General features: G+C 45.3%; 1 protein-coding gene across 5 annotated transcripts in view; it reads left to right on the forward strand.

The window, feature by feature from the left end:
- Positions 1-1,242: 1,242 nt before the first annotated feature.
- Positions 1,243-25,027, forward strand: part of Phactr2 (phosphatase and actin regulator 2) — a 271,825-nt gene continuing 248,040 nt past the window's right edge. For 3 of the 5 annotated variants that reach the window (XM_021259313.2, XM_021259314.2, XM_087190061.1), the window contains exon 1: positions 1,243-1,561. In XM_021259313.2, the coding sequence (XP_021114972.2) occupies positions 1,357-1,561 (205 nt within the window). In that variant the 5' untranslated portion in view covers positions 1,243-1,356. The remainder of the gene's footprint in view (positions 1,562-25,027) is intronic. The other 2 variants (XM_087190058.1, XM_087190059.1) reach the window with 2 other exon arrangements.

Consider the following 25,027-nt stretch of genomic DNA (forward strand, 5'->3'; position numbering starts at 1 on the left):
ATAACACACAGTCTCTCAAGGCAAGATATCTCTCTACCACCCCAAATTACACAATATATCAAGGAAGCAAAGGAACATTTGGAGTGTCATCAATTTAAAGGTTTGTTAGTAGGAAATATTTAGACCAAAACCAGGCAACCTTGGCTGCGTTTGTAGAAATGGACCTGCATTTGGACAGTTTTTGCAGCAAAGCCAGAAAAATCTGATCCCCTCCACAGAGATGCTGGGAGAGTTAGGAGGAAAAGCCCTTTCTGATTCTCAATGGTAAACTGTTATTATTGGGACCTTGTGGCTACAAGGCCTTTGTGGGTGCCTATGGACTTCTAGAGCTTACACTGCTGGTTTGTTTCTAGATTTCCTTCTCTGCTCGGGCTTGTGCTCTTATTAAATGATGTATTATGTGCTGAGTGGCTGGCAAGCACCTGGGGATGGATCGGTTTGTGGTGAGTGGTGACTGCTAAGGCCTTCTCCCTTCCTCCCTCCCTCCCTCCCTGCGTTTCCTTCTCTTCCTGCCCCCACCCTGGGGTGGGGGCGAGCCCAGGGACAGTCCTCCTTGGCCAGTTACTTCCAGAAATAGTGACTCCTGAGCCTGATTTACAGCTTTCAGTTCTGCGCAAGCCACAACCACCAGAGGACCTAAATGTGGAACTGATAGGGCTCAGGAGGCTGTGAAGTAACCAACCGAATTAGCAAGATTCCCACTGCCCACTCTGCAAAGTCCTACAAGGTAACTAATACTTGCAGTCTACTCAGCTGTCTTCCCCATTCAGTTCTCTAAGTCGGGCCTCTTAAACATGACCTTTGAGGCTGGCCCGGCAGGCAGAAACCCAGGATGGGGCCATGGTGAGAGGGGCAGATGGGCTTTGCAGGAAAGGGCTGGTGACGGAAAAGTGATTCCAGATCTGCCAGGAACGAGCCGGCAAGTCCCACGCCCTTCGGTGCCAGGTCCCTGTGTCAGGTCCGATCCCCGACCTACCCCGGGGCGGCCCCAGCGCGAGTACGCGCCACCCCCACCCTCACCGGGCTCCGGGTCCCCGGAACCCCGACCTCGCAGCTCGGCCGCTGAAGCCGCTCCCCTGGCTAAGCCCGCGGGCTGGCTGCACCGTCGCTCCCGAGCCTAGGCCGGGTAGGAACGGCCGGCAGGTTCCGCGCGCCGAGGGCGCCCCAGCCCGGCCGTGCCTGTCGCCCGCTGGTGCAGAGTCGTCCGTAGGCGGCTCCTTCCTGTGCAAAGTTTTCTGTCCTCTTCCTCCTCCCGCCCTCCGCGCGTCCAGCCTCGCGCGCTCCTGCCTCCTCCTCGGGGTCGCCGCGCTCTCCGGCAGCGCAGCCCTGCGCGCCTCCCGGCCGAGCCCGCAGCCAATGGCCGAGGCAGGCAGGCTTCCCGCGGAGCCCGAAGGCGAGGCGGCGGCGGCTCCGGCTCCCGAGCCCGAGGCGCCCGCCCAGCCCCCGGCGCCCGCCCTGCGCTGGCTGCCGGCGGACCTGAGTCCCCGCGGCCGCTCGCAGAGCGACCTCTCGGCGTGCTCGAGCAGGGCCCGCCCGCTGCGGCTCCACATCTCCGGCTCAGGTAGGGGCGGCGGGGCGCGGCTAGCCGGGCCGCAGACTGCGGTGGGGGCTCCGGGGACGCGGAGCGGTCGCCACCTCCGCCGAGGGCTCGGGTACCGGGAGCAGGACGCCCACGTGGGGGCGCGGGGCGCACGGCGCTCCCCCCAGCTGCGCAGCTGCGACCTGTGCGCCAGGAAGAGGAACCTTCTCGGTCTTCAGCGCGACTTGGGTCGCTCGGAAGGGTGCGGCCCCCTGGCTGCTTGGGCGAGGGTTGGTGCCAGCTTCCGCTTCTGGCTTCCAGAGCTCTTCAGGGGTTGCTGGGACAAGAACCCGGGACCCGAGCTTTCCTTCCCTCAGAGCCCGTGCAGGTGGTGGTGAGAGTTTGGTGGGCGGGTCTGTGCGCCTCATCCTTCCCTGTGGTGCGGGGAAGCCTGGAGCCAGCACCGCTGCTGTAGCGCACACAGCTGCTGTAGCGCCCGCCCTTTGCGCTGTGTCCTCCGAGGCTGCTCTGTGCACCAGGCCCGGCAGAACCAGCAACTGGGCCGGAGGCCCGGTGCTGCGCTGGCTGAGTGTGGCATGTTGGGCAAATAACCTCGTCCCCCATAGCCTAGTACTTAGGGGGGACGATGGTGTGTGTGGAGGTGTGAAGTGTGTAGCATGTGAAGCACAGGGTTTCCATTTATAAAGTTCTTTTACTTCCAAGGATTCTGTGTCTTCTATGTCTTCTTCCTCTCTCTGCCCCCCCCCCCCGTATTGTTTCTTAAGGCAGGATCTTGTTATGTAGCCCATGCTGGCCTCACACTCAGAGCAATCCTCCTGCCTCAGCCTCCTAGCTGGGATCATAGGTGTGCACCACCACACCCGGCCTCTCTGCCCTCTCAAAGGATGCTGGGAAGTGCCCACTTTCGGCTCCCTGAATGCCGACACACAGGTAGGAGAGGCTTTCACACCTTGCGAGAGCCTTCCACGCCCTCTGCACAAGCTGGGCACACGCAGAGGCAGAATCCAGAGCAGGTCCGATACGGCTTTGCCAGAGCCAGGCCTGTACCTGCGTGGCCTCATCTCCGAGTCTCGGCCCCTCCCAGCCCTGCTTACCCCAGATCTGCTCGGCCCCTCCCAGCCCTGCTTACCCCAGATCTGCATGGTGATAAGAGCTTCGCTTTTAGGCACCTGAAAGTCTGAGAAGCTTTTCTTTCTGACACTGGGTTTCCAGCTTGGCCGTACACAGGACTCACATGGAGATTAAGAAACAACCATAAAACAATTTGCGGCCGGGCCCCACGCCCTGGGGATTCCGATTTAGCCAGCGTCAAGTGCAGCCTGGGCAGTAGGGGATTCTAGGCTGCAGGGACGCTGGAGCACCACTGCCTCGAGCCGAGCCCGGGCAATGATGATGTGGGCACGAGGGTCTGCCAGGCCGGGCTGAGCCTGCACCTGCTTGACCCCTTCTTCCAGCCCTAGTGGTGCTCTCTCGACCACTGAAAGCTCCCAAACATCTTTCCTCACTCCCACTCTTGATTCCAATAGTTCTTCTTGAGGGATCTTTCCTAATATTGAGTTAACTCCCTGATGAGAGTCCTTGGGAAGGCATTGAGGAGGAAGGGAAACCACCTTCTGCAGTGCCACATTACAGCTGTGTCCTGGGAGACAGGACAGCAAGGGGGAGGAAGGATTTTCTCCAGCAGTTGTCAGCGGATGCCTCACTCCAAGTCAAGGTAATTGATAATTTGCTGCTACCCCCAGCCGTCACCCCACTCCCACCCCAGCTGCTCTTCTTCCTCCTCTCAACGAAACAATAAAAAAAACTTTAAATCCAGCCTCTGACATTTTGCTGACTGCTGCAATTCAAGTCAGTCCAATACCAGCAGTTTTTTAAAAGACCTGCTCAGGCCTGGTGCCTCGCCGTGGCTTCGGGGATCTCCCAAGAGAATTCACTTCCCGTGGCCTTGCACCTAGATTATTACTAGATTTTTGTCAAGAGGCACATCTCAGACTTCGAGCTTTTATTTCCCTTGTGGTTTGAAGAGTTAATTTTTCACATCAAAATGCATGTGCTTTATCAGCACAAACTAGAGTAAAATTGTACAAAATTGTGAAGGAACCCAGTATTTTCAAGTAAATACTTTTTCAAAACACACTTGAAATAATAATGGAACTAATGAGCAAGTCCCTTTTGTGCTTATAAAAAATGGGGATTGCTTTTGCATTATAGAAGCTCAGAGTGACTTTGACTTATACTTTTGGAACTCACAGTTCTGAAATTTTATAAAAGATCTGGAGTTTTAAAGTCTGGTGTTTCTTTATGAATGAGATGATGTTTTACTCCGTTTAAAAAAGTAAAGTCTGCACACGAGAGTTTCATTGTACATGGACAGGGCTTCTCTTGATTTCTAGACCAGTCTTGCTCTGCCTAGCGGTTTGGATGTAGTTAGCTCTTTCCGACTTGCTTTTCTGGTTAGCCCAGGGTTCAGTAAGCAGTAATCTCAGGGGCAGCCCAGGCCATGATCCTCCTAGAGGGACAGCAAGTCCTGACTGTGGGCCTACTGTTTGCCAGGAGCTGTTTTGGACCCACACACGCTGACGGGAGGACTGAGAGGTGTTCACCCGCTCCCAGTGCTGACTCAGCTTTTCATGTTACACTCTGGGCTACACGGAACAGGAAATCATTTGAGCTTCCTGCAAAAATGAGTGATATAGCCACATGGAGCGCTGGCCAGTTTAGTGTGCTGGCACTGATTGCTCTAACTTGTACCCCTACACCACTATGTGTCTGTGAATCTAGGTAACGATAAACCAGGATCTTTCTCTTGAGCCATTAATTCCCGGTGTGCTTAGCACTGAGTGAAGTAAGAAGTCTCGCGAACCTGGGTGTTCTGTCTGTCCATGCTCCCTGCTTCCAGATCACAGCCACAAGGTGCTATCATCCAAAGCCACTTCTGCAGTTGAGGGTCACCTGTCCTATGCGGGGAGGCCTTGATGGTCTCTCACTGACCTCGAAGGTTGTAACTCTTCAAATTGATGCTTTGTTCTCCAGAGGACAGCACTGTGGCAGGATGGCTGAGTTCCATGGGGTTTCTGGCCCTGACCACAAGGTGGGCTGGAGGTGCCCTAGGCCAGAAACAGTGGCCACCTGCTCACTTTACACTTGTGTGATTCAGGCTGGGTTTTTGCCAGAGACCATCTGGCTCCAAGCTTACTTTCTGTCTCTGCTGGTCACCGAGCAGCAAGGCCACCCTGCTGAGAGTTGGGGCCAGTACGAACAGGGACAGTGCAGAAAGAGGCCTGTGGAGCCCGTGCTGGAGGACTTGGATCCGGCTCTGCTCTGCCCTTGCCAAACTGTGCACCTGCAGGGACATCTGTGCCCTCTGCCTCTCCAAGGAGGGTGGGTGTCTTTTTCGCGTACAAAGGCCAAGGGCTTCTCACCCAGCCGGAAGGGTCAGCTGTCTGATTCTCCAGAGGGACCTTGTACGCTGAAGGTGCTCCCCAACCACACCCTGGCACGTTTTAAAAATCAGCTTCACCCGAAAGGTAGGCTGTCTCTCTTAAGTTTGTATGCATCTAACCTGGAGCTGAAATGAGAAAGTTGTCAGGATCTGAGGCAACCAGTTCCTCTTTCTCTCGAGCTTTCTTAGAGTTCTCGCGGCCTCAGCTGACACTAGACTTCTGTTTGCCTCTCTGCTGTCTCTCTGCTACCTCTGTAACCTGGAAGTCTCACCCTGCCCGTGCTTCCCTGCCCGTCTACTTGCCAACAGCACATCGTGGATTCTCCTGGCCAACAGCAACCTGACTTGTGTTCCGTTAGCTCTTGCCCCTGTGTCTGCCCTGGGGAATTTCTTTATTTTCTTGGTTTGAATCCTCCAGAAAGGACCTACTGTGGGAACCCATCTTGCTACAGCAGGCCATGGACCACAGGTCACAGAGAAGCCTGCAGTATGGCTGCTCTTGGTCAGGTTCCCATCCAACCTGAGCTGGCTTTGGAGGGTCAGGTCCCAAAGGACTGAGCCTGGACAATTTCCATCCACTTATTCATTCATTTCTTCAGTTACTATTTATTGAGGGTGCTGGGTTCCTGATACTGTTCTAGGCACTGGGCATATGGAAGTGAGTAGATGTGGTTCTGTGATTCAGGGACTGAATGGAAAGCAGAGAGGAAGACCATTTAGAAAGATGTGGCAGCAGTGTCTCTAGTGGTATAAACTGTGCCATTCAGTAAGGGCAATAAGGGACATGGCAGTGCCATTACTGATGCTTTTGTGTTCTGAGCAGCAGGAGCAGCTGGGCAGCTTACACTAGGTAGCTCTGGTTTGTGCAGTACTTCAGTTCAAGCTGAAAGTAGCAGAAAGCTGTGGATTTGCCCCGGGCCCCAGATACTGCAGAGGGCACTCTGTCAAGGGAGCTTGTCTTGTTGTTCCTGCATTTAACCCACAAACAGCTAATAGGCTAAATATGGAAGCCACAGATGTCCCCAAGGAACGCCTAGTCCTGTGAGGAAAGAGAGCAACAAGCCAACAACCACAGAGCAACAAGTATGAGCTCTAATTAGTGTCCTGCGCTCTCCTGGGGGAGAAGCTAGGAGGCTCAGCTGTAGAAATGGCCTGGTCAGGGTAGGCATAACACGTGGTACCTGGGCCCTCTCCCTGAGCATGGAGGAAGTGGAAGATAGAGATGGGGGTGGGGGAAGAGTGTCTGGGGAGAGGAAACAATACCCACAACAGTGCTAAGGCCCCAAGCCTATGACAGGAGGGCCTGGGATATACAAGGTGCTCACCAGATACTTAGGGAATTCATGCCTGAACTACCTGGAAGCCAGTTCTTTCGACATCAAATATGTATAGTTCAAAAGCTAGCAGGATGTGATTTTATCTTTATGTATACGAGCAGGTGAAAACTTGATTTCCAAGTGGTTTAAAATTTTAAAATAACTAGGCAGAGTATTTCAGTTTTGCTTTTCAAAGAGCCACCCATGAGCTCACTGGAGCCTCTGAGGGGAAGTGCACAAGCCTCATTGTGCATTGTAGGAGAAAGTTTGTGAAAAGGAAGTCATGACTGTCAGTCCTGCCTGAGGCTAGCGGTGGTGGATTCCAGCTTCAGGGATTCTGGGGCCTCCTGGAAACGGCGATGCTCATACCGAGTACCAGAGTGTGGGCAGGAAGGGTCAGAAGGCAGTGAACTCTCTCTAATCCAGTCCTGCACTGTTTACACACACTGTCAGCTTTCATCTTGGTAGCAGCCCTGTGATGTGATGATTTTAGGGATATGGAACCTGGTTTCAGAAAGGTGAAGTGGCCTACCCAAATGCCGTGGGTGGCGGGGAAGTAGGAGAACCAAGACTCAAATCTTCGTGAAATGAAGCTCACATGCTACCTTTTTCTTAGCCCATGCTACCTTAGTGTTTTCCCATCGCCTGGCGTAGAAACAAATAGTATGTATTCCCACCAAGAGGGAGAGAACTGCATCACGTTTTAGACCTCTGCAAGTACCATAGTGAGAGAGATCATCTGAATAAACATCTCTTTCTAGAAAAAGGTCTTTTAAGGCCTTACTCAATTGTCCATTTTCAGGTGTATCTAGCACATCAGATTTCTATTATAAACAGCAAATTTGCCTTAATTGTGATGAAATTCTGACATTATTTCCAGGCCAGTACACTTCAGTGATTACTCCTAATCGAAAACTACTCAGTCCTGGAGTCATGTGTATAATTCACACACAAGAACCATATCTTGTCTCAAAGTACAATTGTAGTTTCAGTTACAGAGACACTGGGGGGGGCGGGGGGGACATTGAAGCAGCTTTAGTGTTTTTAAAACACCGCGCTGGGTGACCTGTTATCTTTGATCTCACTAGCTGAAATTTGCACGAAGAAATGAGAAGGCTGCACTGGCTTGCCTTAGACATGTTTATGAGGTCGAACTCACTTTGTGAGCAATTGGCTAAAACTTGACATTTATATACCTTACTTTGCAGTTCCTTGATGCCTCTGTGAAGTCTTGAAAAAAAAAAAGCAGCTTTGCTTATCCTTCATAACAGGAAGAAACTTCTGACTTTTCTTTCTGTCTTTCTTTCCCTTTTGTGGAAAGTATATTACCTCGATCCAGAGCTCTGGATCATGGCAAAAAGCAAGCATGTCATAAGGATTGTACTTTGATTTGGGATCAACAGCTCATATACTTTAAGTAAGTGAGATATAATTTATGGCTGTGAATCAGGTCATCAATGTTGTTTATAATCTGCTTTCATGTTCATGCATATATTTTTGACCTGCCCAAATGTTTAGCATATCTTCTTGACAAGTATAATTTCTATTAAATAATCATTTAAGTAACCTAAGCATCAATAAAAACACGTGTTAAGCCCTCCTGCCCCAACCTATTGGGCATCATAAACCTTTGATTTCTACCCCAGAGAGCTGGATGACAGTGAAGGAAAAATATGATGATGGTAAAGAATGTGGCTTGTAGTTAATAAATATAATAGAACTTATGTCTTTGAATGAATGTTATCTTTTAGGATTGTCATATTGGAAGAGTGTATGGTTAATTATAATTATGATCTTACTGGACAAAACAGTGCTGGAATCAAGTCTTGAACCATGCACTGTTTTACCCAATAAGATTTGTAACTGAGATGTGTGTGTGTGATCCCTTCTTATCCATGTGGCCTGACTACATTTCAGTGTCATTTTTTGAAAAAATCATGTCTACCTGTGAGTCTCAGATGAACCGTCCCCTAGGAAGAGTTGAAGAGGCATTTCCAAAATGGCAGGGACAGTGGCCACATGTGGGGATATATTTATTGTGTCGCAGCATGATTATTTTGGGGGGGGGAAACAATCATTGGGACATCTAAGTCATTCAGATTACTTTGTAGCACCACCTCACACTCCAGAATATATAACCATGCAAATTAGTGCCTGCTACCCAAGCAGGTCGGTTTGGATTAGTAACATGGTGCCAGTGAGGTCAGGAAAGTAAAGAAACTTTGAAGTCACCACTGTGATATTTGTGGGAGAAACTTAATAACAGATGAGTGAGGGGACTACTAAAGACTAGCAAGGCTTGATCCAAATGAACACATTTTCATAACCCGTAACACAGACACTCTTCTGTGAGTGAACGATGAGTTTGTTTGTATGTCTGTTTGCTTAAATAAGGCTACAAGAGCAGCCCAGCCAGATGTAGTGGGGCACACCTATAATCCCAGGACTCAGGAGTCTGAAGTAGGAGGCTGAGACAGGAGGACATCTGTGAGTTTGAGAGCAGTTTCCTGGGCTACATAGTGAGTTCAAGGCCAGCCTGGACTACATATCAAGACCCTGGCTCAAAAAACTCAAACCAAACCAAACAAACTAGAAAACAGCCTCTGGAAGGAGGCATAAGCATCATGTGGGTCCAGAATCAGGAACTGATAAAGGGGCATACTCTTTCTCCATCTTTTTTTTATTTTGGAAAATCTAGCCAGCTACCTATCTATTTCAGTTCATTTAAACTGCTGTAACAAAATATCATAGGATAAATGGTTCATAGATAACAAAATTTTATTTGTCACCATTCTTGAGAGTAGATGTTTAAGATCAAGGATGTGGCAGACTGCATGCCTAGTGTCTTAGTTACTTTCTTGTTGCGGAGACAAAATACCCAACATCCAAAGTCAAAGGAGGAAAGGTCTATTCAGCTCACAGTCTGTAGAGGTTTCAGTCTATAATCGGCTGGCTCCAAGGCAGGGTGGCATGGCAGAGGGGCATCGCAGAGAAGAAACAGTTCATGGTGGCCAGAAGGTAGCAAAGCAAGCAAGGGACCTTAGCAGCTTCTTTCTGCCCCTGTTATCCTCTATCCAGGGTGCTGGGATTAGGGTGGTGCCAAACCAATCAGTGGACTGATTTAGTAATCACATTCCCTTAATCCCAGCATCACACACTCTAGATTCAGCCACCTGGGAAAAAGCCCCACCTATGACCTCATGAGGCTTTGGGCATCGGGGACATCTAGACACAAGTCATAACACCAGGGGAGGACCTGATCCCTGGTATACAGCTGGAGTCCCTGCTGTGTCTTCTCGTGGCAGAGAGAAGAAGCAAGCTCTCTCTCTCTTCTTTTTTTCAGTTCTCTTATTAGTACATTTTAGGTATACAATTCATTTACATTTATCATTGGGTGCTTGTACCTGTACACGATGTATCTTGGTTCTGATTTTTTCCCCATTACCTGTGCACCCTTCACCCCCTCCGCCCTTCCCTATTTACGTAGATTTCATTTCCATTTTTTTTTCTTTTCTCATAGTTTTTCTTTCCCTCTTTTCCTTTCCCCTTCCCCTCCCTTCATTCCTTCATCTTTGGACCTTTTTTCCTATTTCAAATTATCAGTTATTCATTTTAATCATTTTAACCCTTGTTTACACTATCAGTTTCTCACACTAGTGAAACTATTCGGTATTTATACATGTGTGTCCTATTTATTTCACTTAAGAGTATGGCCTCGATATGCATCCATTTAGCTATAAATGACTCTAGTTTTTCATTCTTTATGGCTGAGTAGTACTCCATTTTATATAAAAAAAAAACCCACATCTTCTTTATCCAGTTTCCAGTTGATGGGCACTTGGGCTGTTTCCAAGCTTTAGCTCTTACAAACTGTGCTGCCATGAACATGGTTGCATATATATCACTGTGATATGATTCTTTTCATTCTTTTGGGAAGATACCCAGCAGGGGAATAGCTGGGTCAAATGGGACCTCTAGTCCTAGTTCTTTGAGGTATCTCCATACTGACTTCCACAGTGGTTGCACCAGTCTGCACTCCTACCACCAATGGAGAAGGGTTTCTTTCTCCCCACAACCCCACCAGCATTTGTTATTGGTTGATTTCTTGATAGCAGCCATTCTTTCTGGGTTGAGGTGGAATCTCAGTGTTGTTTTCATCTGCATCTCTCGAATGATGAGTGATGTTGAACATTTTTTCATATATTTGTTTGCTGCTTTTACTTCCTTGTCTGAGAAATGTCTGTTCATTTCAGATGCTCATTTTTGAATTGGGTCTTTGAATTTGGGGTTCTGATTTTTTTCAATTCTTTATATATTCTAGATAGTAGTCCTTTGTCTGAGGTACAGCTGCTAAAATTTTTTTCCCATATTGTAGGTTGTCTGTTAGCTCTGTTGATGGGTTCTTTTGCAGTGCAGAAGCTTTTTAATAAGATGAGATCCCAGTTGTTGATTCTTTCTGCTAGTTCCCATGCTGCTGAAGTTTTGTTCATAAAGTCTTTTCCTATGCCAATGTCTTCAAGAGTTCTGCCTAACTTTCTTCCAGCAAGTTTAGTGTTTCTGTCTTAATATGTATATCTTTAATCCACTTCAATCTTAGTTTAGTGCATGGTGATAGGTATGGGTCTAGTTTCAATGTAGGTTGAAATCCAGTTTTTCCAACACCATTTATTAAATAGGCTATCTTTCCTCCAATGATGGTGGTTGGCTCCTTTGTCAAAGATGAGGTGGCTGAGCATGTCTGGAGTTGTTTCTGCATCTTCTAATGTATTCCACTGATCCTCAGGTCTGTTCCTTTGCTTGTACCATGCTGATTTTATCACCGTAGCTTTATAGTATAGTTTCAAGTTGGGGATTGTGATGACCCCAGCCATGTCTCTGTTGCTTAGAATTGCTTTAGCTATTCTAGGTCTCTTCTGGTTCCAAATGAATTTTTGGATTGTTTTCTCTAGTTTTGTGAAGTATATTGTTGGAATTTCAATTGGCATTGCATTGAATCTATATAGTAGTTTTGGAAGTATGGCCATTTTCACTATATTGGTTCTTCCTACCCAGGACCAAGGGATGTCTTTCCATTTTCTAGAAGCAAGCTTTCTTATGGGGACCCTGATCCCACTCAGGAGGGCTCCACTCTCTCATGACCTTGTCTAATCCCAGTTACCTCCCGAATCCTCCACCTCCTAGTGCCTTTACATTAGAGGTAGTATTTCTTTTCTTTCTTTTAGTTTTAATTTCTGTTAGTACCTGTTGCAGCACATAATGATTATATTCATCCCTCAGAGTTGGTGCATGGACATAGCACATCTTAATTCCTTCTTTCATCCCCTCCCCTCTCCTCCCTCCCCCTCCCTCCACCTCTTGGTCCCCTATCCCATTTGCCAAAGAGTTACCTCCTTGTTTCTTCTTATCTATCTTTTATTTTGCTCTTTATTTATACTTGGGATTTCTCATATAAGAGAAACCATGTGATATTTAAGCTTGTGTGCCTAATTTATTTCACTTAACAGTATAGTCTCAAGGTAAATCCATTTTCTTACAAATGACTCAAGTTTTTTGTTTCTTTTGGGGGGGGTTACTGGGGATCAAACTCAGGACCTTGTGCTTTTGAGGCAGGCACAGTGCCACTGACCTAAATCCCCTGCCCTGTTTATTCTTCTTTATGGCAAAGTAGTACTCTGTTGTTTGTAAATACCAAAGTTTCCTTATCCATTCATCTGTTGTTGGACATATAGGCTGCTTCCATAATTTAGCTATTATGAGTTCTGCTTTGAAGAACATGGGTATGCATGGATCACTATAATATGATGTCTTTAACTCTTTGGGGAAGATATGTAGTAGGGGAATAGCTGGGTCAAATGGAATTTCTAATTTTAATTTTTTGAGAACTCTTCATACCAGTTTCAACATTTGAATTTCATTCATATCATCCATCTTTCTTTCCATTCATCACAGATTTCTTTGCTGTGAAAGTCCTCTCAGAATGCTCGAGCTTACCTGTCTTCACCCTGCACCAGCAGAGGGACTCACTGGTGATCTCGAGTCCCAGTCCCAAGCACAGGCTGAGCCAACACAGCTGAATCAGTTACATCCATGCCGAGGGATGAGCAAGAGAGGCTGGTGTGTGTGTGTGTGTGTGTGTGTGTATACACACTACTGGGGATTGAACTCAGGGCCTTTGCACTGAGCTACATCCTATCCCTTTTTATTTTTTCTTTTGAGACAGATTTCTTTAAGTCTCTAATTTACGTAAGCTCTGCTCAAAATTGAGATCCTCCTGCCTCAGCCTCCCACAGTGCTGGGGTTTCAGGGCTGTGCCACCATACCTGGCTGGGGATGTATCTTCTGTAGGTGTGGAGAGGATGTTCTTAGATAATAGGCAGATGGATGGAAAACACGCCAAAGGTATCCAGGACCTCATTGTATCAAGGGGCTCTGGAAGTGAGGAACTCCTGGGCTTCGGGTGCACAAGTGTCATGGATGGAAGCCAAACGTCTCTTAGGTAAGAAAGAAGACAAAGGGCGGAATAAGAAAATACACAGAGTAAAAAGATCTCTTTGCCCACTTTGTTGTAAACACATGGGGTGGTACTGGAGCTCACAGAAGCAGTGAGAATGGGGCTTCCCGGGGATCGACAAGGCAGGAAGGGCATGGTGGCCAGGTCGCTGGCTCACATCTGTCCTACAGCTCTAGCAGCGTAGAGTCCAGGAAGGCTCAGCACAGAGGCAGGCACTCCTCTCTCCCAGCTTTCCCTGCCTGACACCCTCTGCCCCACATCCCCACCCCAGGCCACACGGTGCCCAGTTCCTGGGGGCTGGGATGGGAGAGCCACTTCCGGCCGCAGACAAAAGCGAGATGGGAAAGTTTGCCCAACCCAAGGAACAATGTTGCAGGGACCCACAGCTGCCAAACAACTGCAAAAGGAGAAAGAGGTGTTTTGAACTTTCTGTTGCTGGAAAACTCTGCCTCATACATGAAATTCTACATGCAAATGTTCCTGTCCTTCTTCCCATTCTTGGAGTGCCTGGATGCCACATCTCCCTCCATCAGCATGCACCTGCTTTAGCAGCTGCTCTTTGAGACCCCGTCCTCGAAGGATTCCCTTGATGTTCCTGTTTGCAGGTCCTCACCTGGGTTGAAGTGTTACCGAGGCGAGGGAGTGTCCTGGTATAATTCAGCTACTCTCTTTGCCTCACCAAGAAAGCTTGTAATCCCACACAGTTACAGTTTTCAGCCATTACACGTGGCTGCTGGGTTAGCAAGCAATGGGCAACAAAGGATACCAAACAGGAGACTCAGCTGGAAGGATTTTGTCCACCATCTCCTGCTAGGTGGATGTCGGGCTGACGCTTCTGTGAGTCCATGGTCCACTTTGATCAGCCACAGTGGGTGTTGTCCCCAGCTCCCCCAAGTTCACAGAGGGCTTAGCGACAGAGTCATCTTCTCCAGTGCAGAGTTGCTCAGATGTTCCTGTGCGTGTGAGTCACCAGGGATCTCGGGGAACTACACCAGCTTTGGAACAGGATGGAGCTCTGAAATTTCTATCGGGCTCCTAAGTTTTGCTGATGCTGCTCATACTTGGACTACACTTTGAGGAGAGCAAAACTCTTTGGCTAGCTTTCCATGGGCCCGTCAGTTATCGTAAGGACTGATTTCTCCCAACACTGATTGTGTTGGGGGATAAAACATCCATGTTTTTTCCTTTGCTGTCACCCCACAGCCAACACAGCAGAGCTCTGTGACCTCAAAAGGCGTGAGGTTTCTCCTCAGCAAGCAGGCAGCACTGCAGTGCACACCAACAGAGTGGCATCTGATTCCGTTCTGTCTGGCTCTCTTCCTGGGGAGAACGTGAGACCCACAGGTTTCGAGCTCTGTCTCCAACACTGCCCTCACTTCAGACACGGTCACAGGGCTGGGCCCTGGGACTCCTGACTGCCCGGCTACAAACTGGGCCTCCCAGGACCACCCCCCACCCGGGTTCCATTAACTTATGAGAGTGGCTCTCAGGACTCAGGTAAACCTGTACTTATATTTATTAGTTTGTTATAAAGGAAATTTTATGTTCTTTATTTGTATTAGTTAGTGTATGTTTGCAGTACATAATTATTCCTTGCAATATGGGGAGGTGGTGCGTGTGCATGACACGTCTTCATTCTTTCTCCAGACTCTTCTCCTGCGCACCCCCTCCATCTTTTCGTCCCCACCCAATTTGCAAAAGATTTAGCTGCCTGTTTCCTCTTATCTATCCTTCATTCTGCTCTCTATTTATACTTTGGATTTCTCATATAAGAGAAATCATGCAGTATTTAAGATTTTTGTGTGTCTGATTTTATTTCATGTAACATTATGATCTCAAGGTGCATTCATTTTCTTACAACTGACTCAGATTTATCCTTTTTAATGACAGAGTGGTAGTCTATTATGTATACATACTACACTTTATTTATCCATTCATCCATTGATGGACATACAGGCCACTTCCAAGATTTAGCTGTTATATTATATTGTGCTGTTATAAATATGGGTATGTATGTGTCACTGTAATAAGATGTCTTGAACTCTTTCAGAAAGATGCCTAGAAGGGGAGTAAATCAAGTAGAACTTCCAGTTTTAGTTTTTTGAGGACTTTCAATACTGATTTCCTTAGAGATCGTACCAGTTTACACTCTCACTAACAATGTAGAAGTCTTCCTTTTCCCCCACAGCCTCACCAGCATATGCTATTGTTTAATTTGATGATGATTGCCATTCTTTCTGAGGTGAAATAGGACCTCAGTGTTGTTTTAGTTTGCATTTCTGTAGTGGCCAGAGATGTTGAACATTTTCTAATACATTTATTGTCCATTGGTACTTCTGAGAAGTGTCTGTTCATTTCAGTTGCCCATTTTTTGATAAGGATGTTTTGGGGGGGCATCTGATTTTTTTGAGTTCTTTATACATTCTACATATTAGTCCTACATATTACTCCTTTGTGCAAGGAGTATCTAGCAAACATTTTCCCACTCAGTAGGCTGTTTGTTGTTTCCTTTACTGTGCAGAAGCTTTTTAATGTGATATAATCCCATTTGTTGATTCTTGATGTTATTTCTTGTGCAGTTGGGGCTCTCTGCCTACATTTATACTTTCAAGAGTTTTACCTGTTTTATTTTCCAATACGTTCAATGTTTCTGTTTTAATATTTAGGTGTTTGATCCATTTTGATTTTATTATAGTACATGGTGATAGATATGGATCTCAATTCAGTCTTCTGCTTGTGTGTAACCAGTTTTCCCAGCACCATTTGTTAAAGAGGCTATTTTTCCTCCAGTTTATGTTTTTGGCCCCTTTGTCAAAGCTCAGATGGCTGAATGTGCCTGGGGTTATTTCTGTATCTTTTATTTTGTCCTATTGATTTGCACATCTGTTTTTCTGCCTAGCATTTTAAAGGATACAAAAAAGCTGCCAGATGAAGAGGTATGTAGGACAAGGTCAGGAAGGGTCCCATGTACAGGAGCTTCTATCCCTGGGATTTGGGGTGTGCCACTCTCTGGGCATGTGATGAGCTCTCCTTTGCCTTCTTTTGAGCTGCCGTATGTTCATTTGAAGCCCCTGTCTTTTTTAGGTTGTTATGGAGACTTCATTGCATAGCTAGTGCTAATGGACTGGGGGACATGAATAGCAACCTGTCTGCTTCAGCATCCTTTTGGCCCCTTTGTGCAGCATTCCTCCCTCCAGGGTGTGGAGCAGGACCCCTGTGGAATAAGGAGGGTATTAGGACCTCCTATCAGAGGAGGGTAGATCACCTCCAACCTCAGGATGCCAGCTCCAAAATAGAGAGTCAGAGATTAGCATTTCTATGACCTACCTTGTGGAAGAGAAATGCTGGTTTCTGTGGTCTACCTTGGGGAGGGAGATATATGCCAGAAACCAGGGACAAAACCCAAAAAGTATATATCGTAGTATCACACTAGTGTACCTTGAATTTCATCCATGGAGATGTCCATGCTAATTCAAAATCTCTTGCTTTCCTGTTTGGCAAATCCTTCTATCTATTACTGTATGGTAGGTGGGAGCTCTGAGGGTTTAGAAAGTGTCTTAGTTACTTTCTCATTGCTGGGGCAAAGCACCTAACAATCACAAGTTAAAGGAAGAAAGGTTTATTTTAGCTCACAGTTTGTAGATGTTTTAGTCCTTGGTTTGCTGGCTCCAAGGCAGGGAAGAATGGCAGAGGGCCATGGAAGAGGAGTAACAGTCCATGGCAGGGTAGACAGGAAGTAGCAAGAACCCAAGGCAGTAGGATATATATATTCTACACACCCACAACAACCCACCAGGCTTCACTGCCCAGCATTACACCCAGCTATAAACCTATCAGTAGACTAATCACTATCACATATCCATGATCCATATCACATACCCATGCTCCAGTCACCTCCCCGAAGTCCCACTTATGAGCACATGAGGCTTTGAGGGAACACCTAGATAGAAGCCATTACAGGAAGTGAGCCTTTAGAACAACCACCTATGTAGAATACTTTGCTTCAAAGAGTGTCCACATGAATAGGTTCCTGGAATTTTCTCTGAAAACCCTTAGTGTCTTTGTAGGATGTCTAGAGGGTTTTCCAATAGGAAGAGTAAAAAATGGAAGTGGATTTGTTTTGAAAATCAAAGATTAAAATCCTTTATTCACTAAAAACACAAAACCCAAATCCATCCTTTAAGATGACCACCCAAAGCATGAAGAAACAAGAATAGAAGATGAATATAGATTTTGGGAACAATTTATGAATATGGAGCATTTCATAGTGTCCATGATGGTTTTATAGACTGGAATTGGGCAATGCTAGAGGAGACAAGGACTGTGATCATAGAAATGAGAAGGAAGGAAGTTCCCTTGAGGACTGTTGTGCCCCTGGGTTAGATGCTAAAATGCACCTTAGTATCAGAGCATTGGTGATGCCCAGGATAATCATGAGGATGTTAGAAAATAGGTGGTTTGAGGCTACAACAAGAAGATGTGTTAGTTTTGTTCACTGTGGTTGATCTTGTGACACCCATAGGATATATACTAGAGAAGTGAGATTTTTATTTATTTATTTATTCATTTATTTATTTTTTGTACCAGGGATCGAACTTGTTACCTTGTGCTTTCGAGGAAGGTGCCGGAACCACTGAGCTAAATCCCTAGCCCAAGAAGTGAGATTTTTAACAATGGGAAAAGGCTATAGCTCCAAATGGAGAACTTTGGCTTCCTGATTGTTTCAGAAATGTGACTGTTATTGCCTTAGATATCACCAGAATTTTCTCACATAGTCACTTCATTCCACAAACTATAATTTTTGTAACCACTATGCAGTAACATTTAACTTTGCATATGAGCCTAGACTGTCTCCCCTGTCTTGCAGTGCATCATTTGAGTACTAGATTTTTGTCATCTCCATGGTGCCTTGCCCACAAGCATTTTCATGTAAAGCATTTGTTAGAAGTGACTGATTATACTTGGGGCTATTTGTAGTCAACTGAAAATGGTGAGGCTCTATGGCTGAAAGAAAAATGAGAATAGGGGAGAAAGAGCATGGTGAAGGAGGTTAGTACACCAAGATCACCTAAGAAAACCTGAGGAATAAATGGTGAAAAGGCTTCTTTGCACTGCATCTGAATGAAAGTGGTGGGATTTGCAAAGCCTCCCCTCCCTAGTTGAACCAAGGACATTGGCCATGATGAGCACACAATGTATCCCTGAGCTATACCTCAGCCTCTCAAATGACTTCTAATGATGTTGTGGGAGTGGAAACAGAGGGAGTTGGAGTTGAAACGTTTAAGGCTTGTTGCTTTGCTACCTTTTGCCTGGCATGAACTGTTTCCTCTGCCATGCAACTCTGCCTTGGAGCTAGCCAATTATGGATTCAAACCTCTACAAACTGTGAGCTAAATAAACTTTTCCTTCTTTATCTTTGGGTGTTGGGTATTTTGTCTCAACATCAAGAAAAATAACTAAGACTGAATTTAGTACCAGGAGTACGGTTGTTGCTGTGACTGTACCTGACCCACGTGGTTTAGGAGCCTTTGGAGCTGGCTTGTGGGATGGGAAAAGTTAGGAAAGGTTTGGAGATGCTGGCTGAAACTGAGGATGTATTTGATGGGAGATTCTGATCAGAGCTCAGTAGACCATAATGCTGAAATAAATTCAGCTGGTAAAGACCAGGCTCAGGAAGTTTCTGCTAGGAAGAAGGACTGCATTGGTTGTTGGACTCCAATGCGTGTTATGCCTTGGCAGAAAGTTTGTCTTCATTTTGCTCATGTCCAGAGACTTTGCCTGAGATTAAAGGCGGTGGACTAAATAATGTTACAAAAGAAATTTCAAGGCAGTCTAATGTTGAGGCCATAACATGGCTATTTTGGGGAGGCTTTTAGCCAGATTTATGCTGAGAATCATGAGCAAAAAGCCCAGAAGAATGATTCAAAATGTTTTAAGTTTGGCCAGAAAGGAAACTCCAAGAAAGTTGTGGCCTGCAAAGATGGAACAGAGGAGAAATTGGTCACTGAAAAGACTAACAAGAAAAAGCCAAGTATTTCGGAAGACAATAGAAAAGATGGCCTGAGGACATCACAAGAACCAAGAGGACTCCAGCCTCTGCAGCCTCAGAGTTGCAAAAGTGAAAGATTTTGCTTGGAGAACACAGCCTCAGAGCACCAAGTTCCAGAATGGGGCCAGTCTAGGGAAGTTGTTCCTCGAGATTTGCTTCATAGACACTTGACCCCTACAGCCAACAGAGAAGAAAGCCTAGCTAGTGCTAGAAGCAGACTTGTCATACACATGGTGACAGTTTTAGGTGCATGCAGAATGCAAGAGTTGTGGAGCCAGGAAAGGTTCCACTCAGATTTCAGAAGAAGGCCTGGAAGGCCAGGCAGTATGCCCCTGAGAGGGCAGTGTGTGTGTGTGAAGCTATTAGTGTAAAGCCAAAGATGCAGTAGAGATCCCAGAAGTTGGGTGAAGCCAGGAATGTGGATCATCTGAGGAAAACTGCAAGGAGGGAGCAGAGCTGGCCCCAGAGAAAAGCCATGTGAGCTACAACAAGCGGCAGTTCTGTAGGGGTGGAGCCACCCAAGCCCTATGGAGTTCACAACTTGCCATAGATTGCTGGGGATGCTGGATATGAAACTACAGGATTTAATGTTTGCCCTGCTGGATTTGGACTTGCTTTGGTCTAATTTCTTTGTATTCCCTTATTTGTATCTTTTGGAATGGTAATGTTTATCTTGTACTACTGTATGTTGGAAGTGTTTAACTTTCTTTTCCTTTCGACAGGGGCACGCACCTAAGAGTTTGCCTTAAATCTCAGGAGATTTTGGACATAAGACTTTTCAGAAATTCTAAAACTGTTAGGACTCTGGCGATTCTTAGACATGGACTAAATGTCTTTTGCATAAAGGGATGTGCATGAGTATTTAAGGGGCTCGGGGCGGAATGTTATGGCTTCTGTCTAGATGTTCCCCCAAAGCATCATGTGGTCAATAGGTGGGGCTTTTTCAGAAATGGCTAGATCTAGAGTGTGGGACACTGGAATTGATTCATGGTGCAACACTAGGATTAAGGGTGTGAGTGCTACCTACCTTAAGTAGCCTGGATAACCCAAAGAGCCGTGATCATTTCTTGTTGCTTTGCTACCTTCTGCCTGCCATGAACTGTTTCTCCTCTGCCATGCCACTCTGCCTTGGAGCCAGGTAATTATGGAGTCAAACCTCTACACACTGTGAGCTAAATTATCATTTCCTCCTTTAACTTTGGGTATTGGGTATTTTGTCTCAACAACAAGAAAAGTAACTAAAACATCTTTGAATAGTGTCTCCTGAAAAGGCAGCTATGGTTCCAACCTCCCTTTTATCACCTGTCTCTACACAAAGACAAAACATAGCATTGAAAGATTAAAATCATGTTTAAGCTTAAAGAACTACCTCAAAGAGATTTTAGGCAGAAGGAGGGATCTCTAGTCACAATTCCTTCAACCTCAGATGTCGTAATTTATAGTTAGCAGTCTCTTGAAGAAGGATTTTCCACCTTCTCTGACCTCATAGCTATATCATTCCATCAGATGTCTTTCTGGCAGGTAGGAGCGGGTTAAACTGACCATAATGTCAAAAAAATCACAAATGCTACAGAATGTTAAACTGGGAGCCAAAGACCTCTTTTAAGCACTAAGAATGGAAGCTAAGCCAGAGGTCTTAAGTATATCTCACCACAAAAAAAAGGAGGGTCCCTAAAAGGTATGGGGTAAAGATGGGAAATAAAATGGAAAGAGAAACTAAAAAACTGAAAATAAAGTGGAATTATAAGAAACAGAAAACAGAATGACGAGGGCTGGAGATTTAGCTTAGTGGTTCTGCCGCTTGCCTGGCAAGCTCAAGGTCCCCGAGTTTGATCTCCATACCAAAAAAAAAAAAAAGCCAGAATGACATCACCAACTGAATTTAACCACAATATTAAGACTTGGGGCAACCCATTCAGGACTCTCCTGTCACTCAGGAGCTATATTTTTCCCCAATAAACCTTTCCTACTCTTAACCTCCTTTGTCCTTTGGAATTCATCCCTTGATTTCAGGGGATGCAAACTTGCCATATCTGATATCTAGCAGATTGGGAGTTATATTTCTCCGATATCATTTTGGAGGCTCTAGTGAGATAACTGGAAGGAGGTAAGAGTTCGCTTTTGTTTCATGGCACTCCCAAATATTTTTGACTAGATTCTGGATTGTGACTTGCTTAATTAATCAAAAATTGTCATCTGTTGTTTACTGGTTGCTTATGCCTTTTGTTGGTTACTTGTGGCTTGTTAAAAGTTTAGAGCACTGAAGATTGTGATGTGAGTTTCTGTGACGAGACATTTTATTTTTGCAAAAAGTGCTTTGTATTCTTTAATTGACTTTTTTGGTTGTTACAGACAGCTTTTAGAATTGTTTTTCTGCTGATAGCTTGGGTGGTGGTCTGAGGATTCAGCCAGAGGCTATGTGGCAAGTTTTGGAAGTTCACCTCCTTCATGGCTGTGTCAGGAAATGGTAATGTGCTTCTCCCTTCTCTCTGTTTGTTTGTTTGCTTCTGACTGGAAGCTCCTGAGCCCCTAGAAAATGTTGTCTTTAGATAACTAATTCACCTCAGGTGAAATAAGATCTTAAAACAAAAAAGAAATATCAGACTTACAGATAACCACCATCAATAGCCAGGTTTAGGAGCCAGCTGGTTACAATCACTATTCCAGTCCCTTAAGAGCACTGTCTGGAAGTTGCCTTTCCATTCTAGTGCTATGCTTTGGTCATATATGCTTTAATCTCTTGGTAAAGTTTATTCTCACACGGGCGTGGTGGTGCACGCCTGTAATCCCAGCACTCGGAAAGTTTGAGGCCACCCTGGGCTACATAGTGAGTTCAAGAACAGCCTCAACTACCCAGTGAGACCCTGTCTCCAAAACAAAACAAACAAAAAAACAGTTTGTTTATTCTCACCTAGAGACAGGCAAACTCCAAGTGATCAGATGGAACCAATGATTTTATCACTAGATCAACTAGATCAACCTTCTAAAGAGAATTCCATTCGATCCAGCTATTCCCTTCTCAGTGTCTTCCCAAAAGAATTAAAAGCATCATACCACAGCGATATATGCACACCCATGTTTATAGCAGCAGTTTGTAATAGCTAAATCTTGGAAAAAGTCCAAATGCCCATCAAACAATGAATGGATAAAGAAGACGTGGGGTTTTAAAAAATATAATGGAGTACTACTCTGCCATAAAGAAATATAAGCTTGAGACATTTGTAACTAAATGGATGGACCTTGAGACCGTACTCTTAAATGAAATGAATTGGGCACACATGTTTAACTACTGCATTGTTTCTCTGGTGTGAGAAACAGAAAGTGGAAATAAGGACTAAAATGCATACTGGGAAATAGGAAGAAAATGTTCAAATGAGAAGGGGAAAAGGGGAGGAGGGCTGGGAAAACAAAAGAAGGGACCAGAAAAAAATAGAAGGAAGAGGAGTTCAAGGGCTGGCAGGGGCGGGGAGAAGCAGCAAGCTACATCATGTACTGGTACAAATTTCGTATGGTGAATGTTATCATTACATATATCTGAAATGTACCAATAAATGTTTTGCTTTATAAAAAAAAAGAAACGTTTAAGGGTATAACCATGGGTGGAGATCAAGGATAGGATGTGGAAGAGAAGTAACAACAGACAGCAAAAAGTGTCTTTGTATGCAGCCACTGTTTCCCTCGTAGCATTTTGTAATCACCCTGAAGTAACATCTGTGCTGGGTCATGTATGTTTAGGGGATGGAATTAACCACATGGCAGACTGTCAGTACATTCAGATTGAAAATAACTGACCTTGAGGAAGACAGCCCTGATCTGTGATATTCAGCCTCCTTCCACTTAACTAGGTTTTTAAGGACTGAGACAAGCAATGATGTTTTATCCCAAAGCACAAGCACACTTATACCAAAGTGAAAGTGTGGCTGAGGAACACCCATACACAACTGTTGATCCACCAGCAATGTTCAGCAAGTGTTTACTGAGTCTCCACTATGTGCCAGTAAGAAAGAGTAATGGAGCCCATGAAGCCTACGTGATAGCTAGGTTTCAAACATAGGCAAAGCTGAGTGATGAAAGGTAAGGACAGATTGTTATCAGTATTCTCTTACAGTGAGGAATCCAGCAGGAACTGAAACCAACTTTGATTTATACAGAGATGACTGGGGTTTTAAGGAAGGAAGGAAGGAACAGAGAGAGGTGAAAAGTGAAAGTCAGGGAAAAGTGAAAAATTACAAAAAGTGGGAAGTAGGGAGTTGGTGCTTGTGAAATTTATCTGGTTTTCTTAACTGGCGGTGATTGAAGACAGGAAGCTGCCCTTCCACGGGGTTCAGGAGCTCAGAGCTCTATCTTTAGGTGGTAGATGAACAAACTAAATTCTCTTGATAGGCATTTCAAAGAAGGTTGGGGTCATGCTAGGGAGGCAGCCTTGAGGTGTTAGAAACTTAGTGTCTTCCTCAAGCCTGTGGAAGCCAGGTTGAGGCCTGGCCAAGAAGAGGGCTCAGAAGAGCTGGCTAGAGCTGGGTTAAGGAAAGAATCTTTGTCAGGGAAGAGAGCCAATAAACAGAATATTACCTGGTAATAATCACAAAGCCATGGAGGGGGGCAGGGTACTGGGGTGCAGGTGTGGTGATTGTAACTTTAAAGATGGTGGTCAGGCAGGCCCCACTGAGAAGGTGACCTTTCAGTAATACCCTGAGAGATCGAGGAAGAGTGCTTTGGGGACCCTCCAGGTAGAGACAGGGACAAGGGGCCAGGCTCAGAGGCAGACATGTGTTTCCTGTGTCCAAGGAAGAGCAAAGAATCCCAGAGGGACAGATGCGATGAGCTCTGAGAGGTGCTAGAGGCCTTCTCCGTGATGTGGACATTTTTCTGAATGAGCTGGAAGTCAGTGGAGGGCTTTGGGCAGAGGGACACCATGTTCCTTGATGAAGAAGTTAATGTGGGGAGCAAAGTTCAGAAGATAACTATTTTATTCCTATTAATATCAACAGTGAACCCACATGAAGGCAAGACTGTGGTGTCCGCCTTTCTCACTTATAGCTGCTAATTAGTAACCAGTAATTAGCAAATGAGTGGATACTCAACGTTATGCAAAAGCAGCTAAACCAATTGAAGCTATTCTGAAATGTCTTTATCTAACTGCCAACAATTCATCTTGTGATTGGAGAATAACAAAGAACAGCAATTTTCCACTTATCCAGACTCAGCAAGTTTGTTCCTTCATTAAATACATTCTGAAAAGGGCCGGGGATTTAGCTCAATGGTTTCGCCACCTGCTTCTCAAGCGCAAAGACCCGAGTACAAAAAAAAAAAAAAAAAAAAAATTCTGAAAATAAAATGTTCATCTGATACAGGTAAGTGTGGAATCAAGGGCGTGGTTCCTCTCAGCTCCCCAACCTTACTCCCGAAGAGCCCACTATGGCTGGTCCTTTCAGATTGCTACTATGGGCTCACACACAAATATACAGTAATAGTATTTCCTTCGGGATTTGGGATTATGCTACACATGTTACTTCCAGCTACACATTTTACTCAAAAACTTCTGGAATGCTCCTTTATGTCAACAAATATACATGATTCTACCTTGTTCATTTTATTTACACATTTTCCTAGAACATGTTTGAGTATATGATGGTCACATTCATGTTGGGGGGTCCGTACATATACCTAACACATCTTCATGCTTTTTCACTTCCCTTTCCCTTCCTCCTCCACACCTCCATCTCTTGGTCTTCTTCCTATTTATCTTGCTCAGTTTAAAGACTGGAAAAATTTATTGTCTACATGTCTATTTATATGAACACATCCCTTTTGATAAGGATTCAGTTTTTTTCTCTGAATCTTTGCTGTTACAGAGAAATAATAGTGATCCTTGTATACATGTGTGTCTCTATGCATATATGGCTGTGATTGTATGAGAAGACTTACACTTCAAAGTTTATCTCTGACTCTGTAGGAAGTTGTCCTCCCAGCAGAGTGAAAGGACCTGTTTCCTTGCTAGAGCTGGGTATTATTAACACTTGTAAGCATCTGTTAAAGAAAACATTATTCCATGACACTTGCTAAACCGCAGTAAAGCAGACTGTTCAGGACCATTGCAATTGGATTTTGTTGTCGAGGAGAAAGAACGGGCCCAGCTCTGAAGACATCAAGGAAAAGTAGGAGTTTATAG

Source organism: Heterocephalus glaber, unplaced genomic scaffold (genome assembly GCF_053883595.1).
Source record: "Heterocephalus glaber isolate CG9 unplaced genomic scaffold, H.glaber_assembly_v1.0 deba00001550, whole genome shotgun sequence".
Lineage (NCBI taxonomy): Eukaryota > Metazoa > Chordata > Mammalia > Rodentia > Bathyergidae > Heterocephalus > Heterocephalus glaber.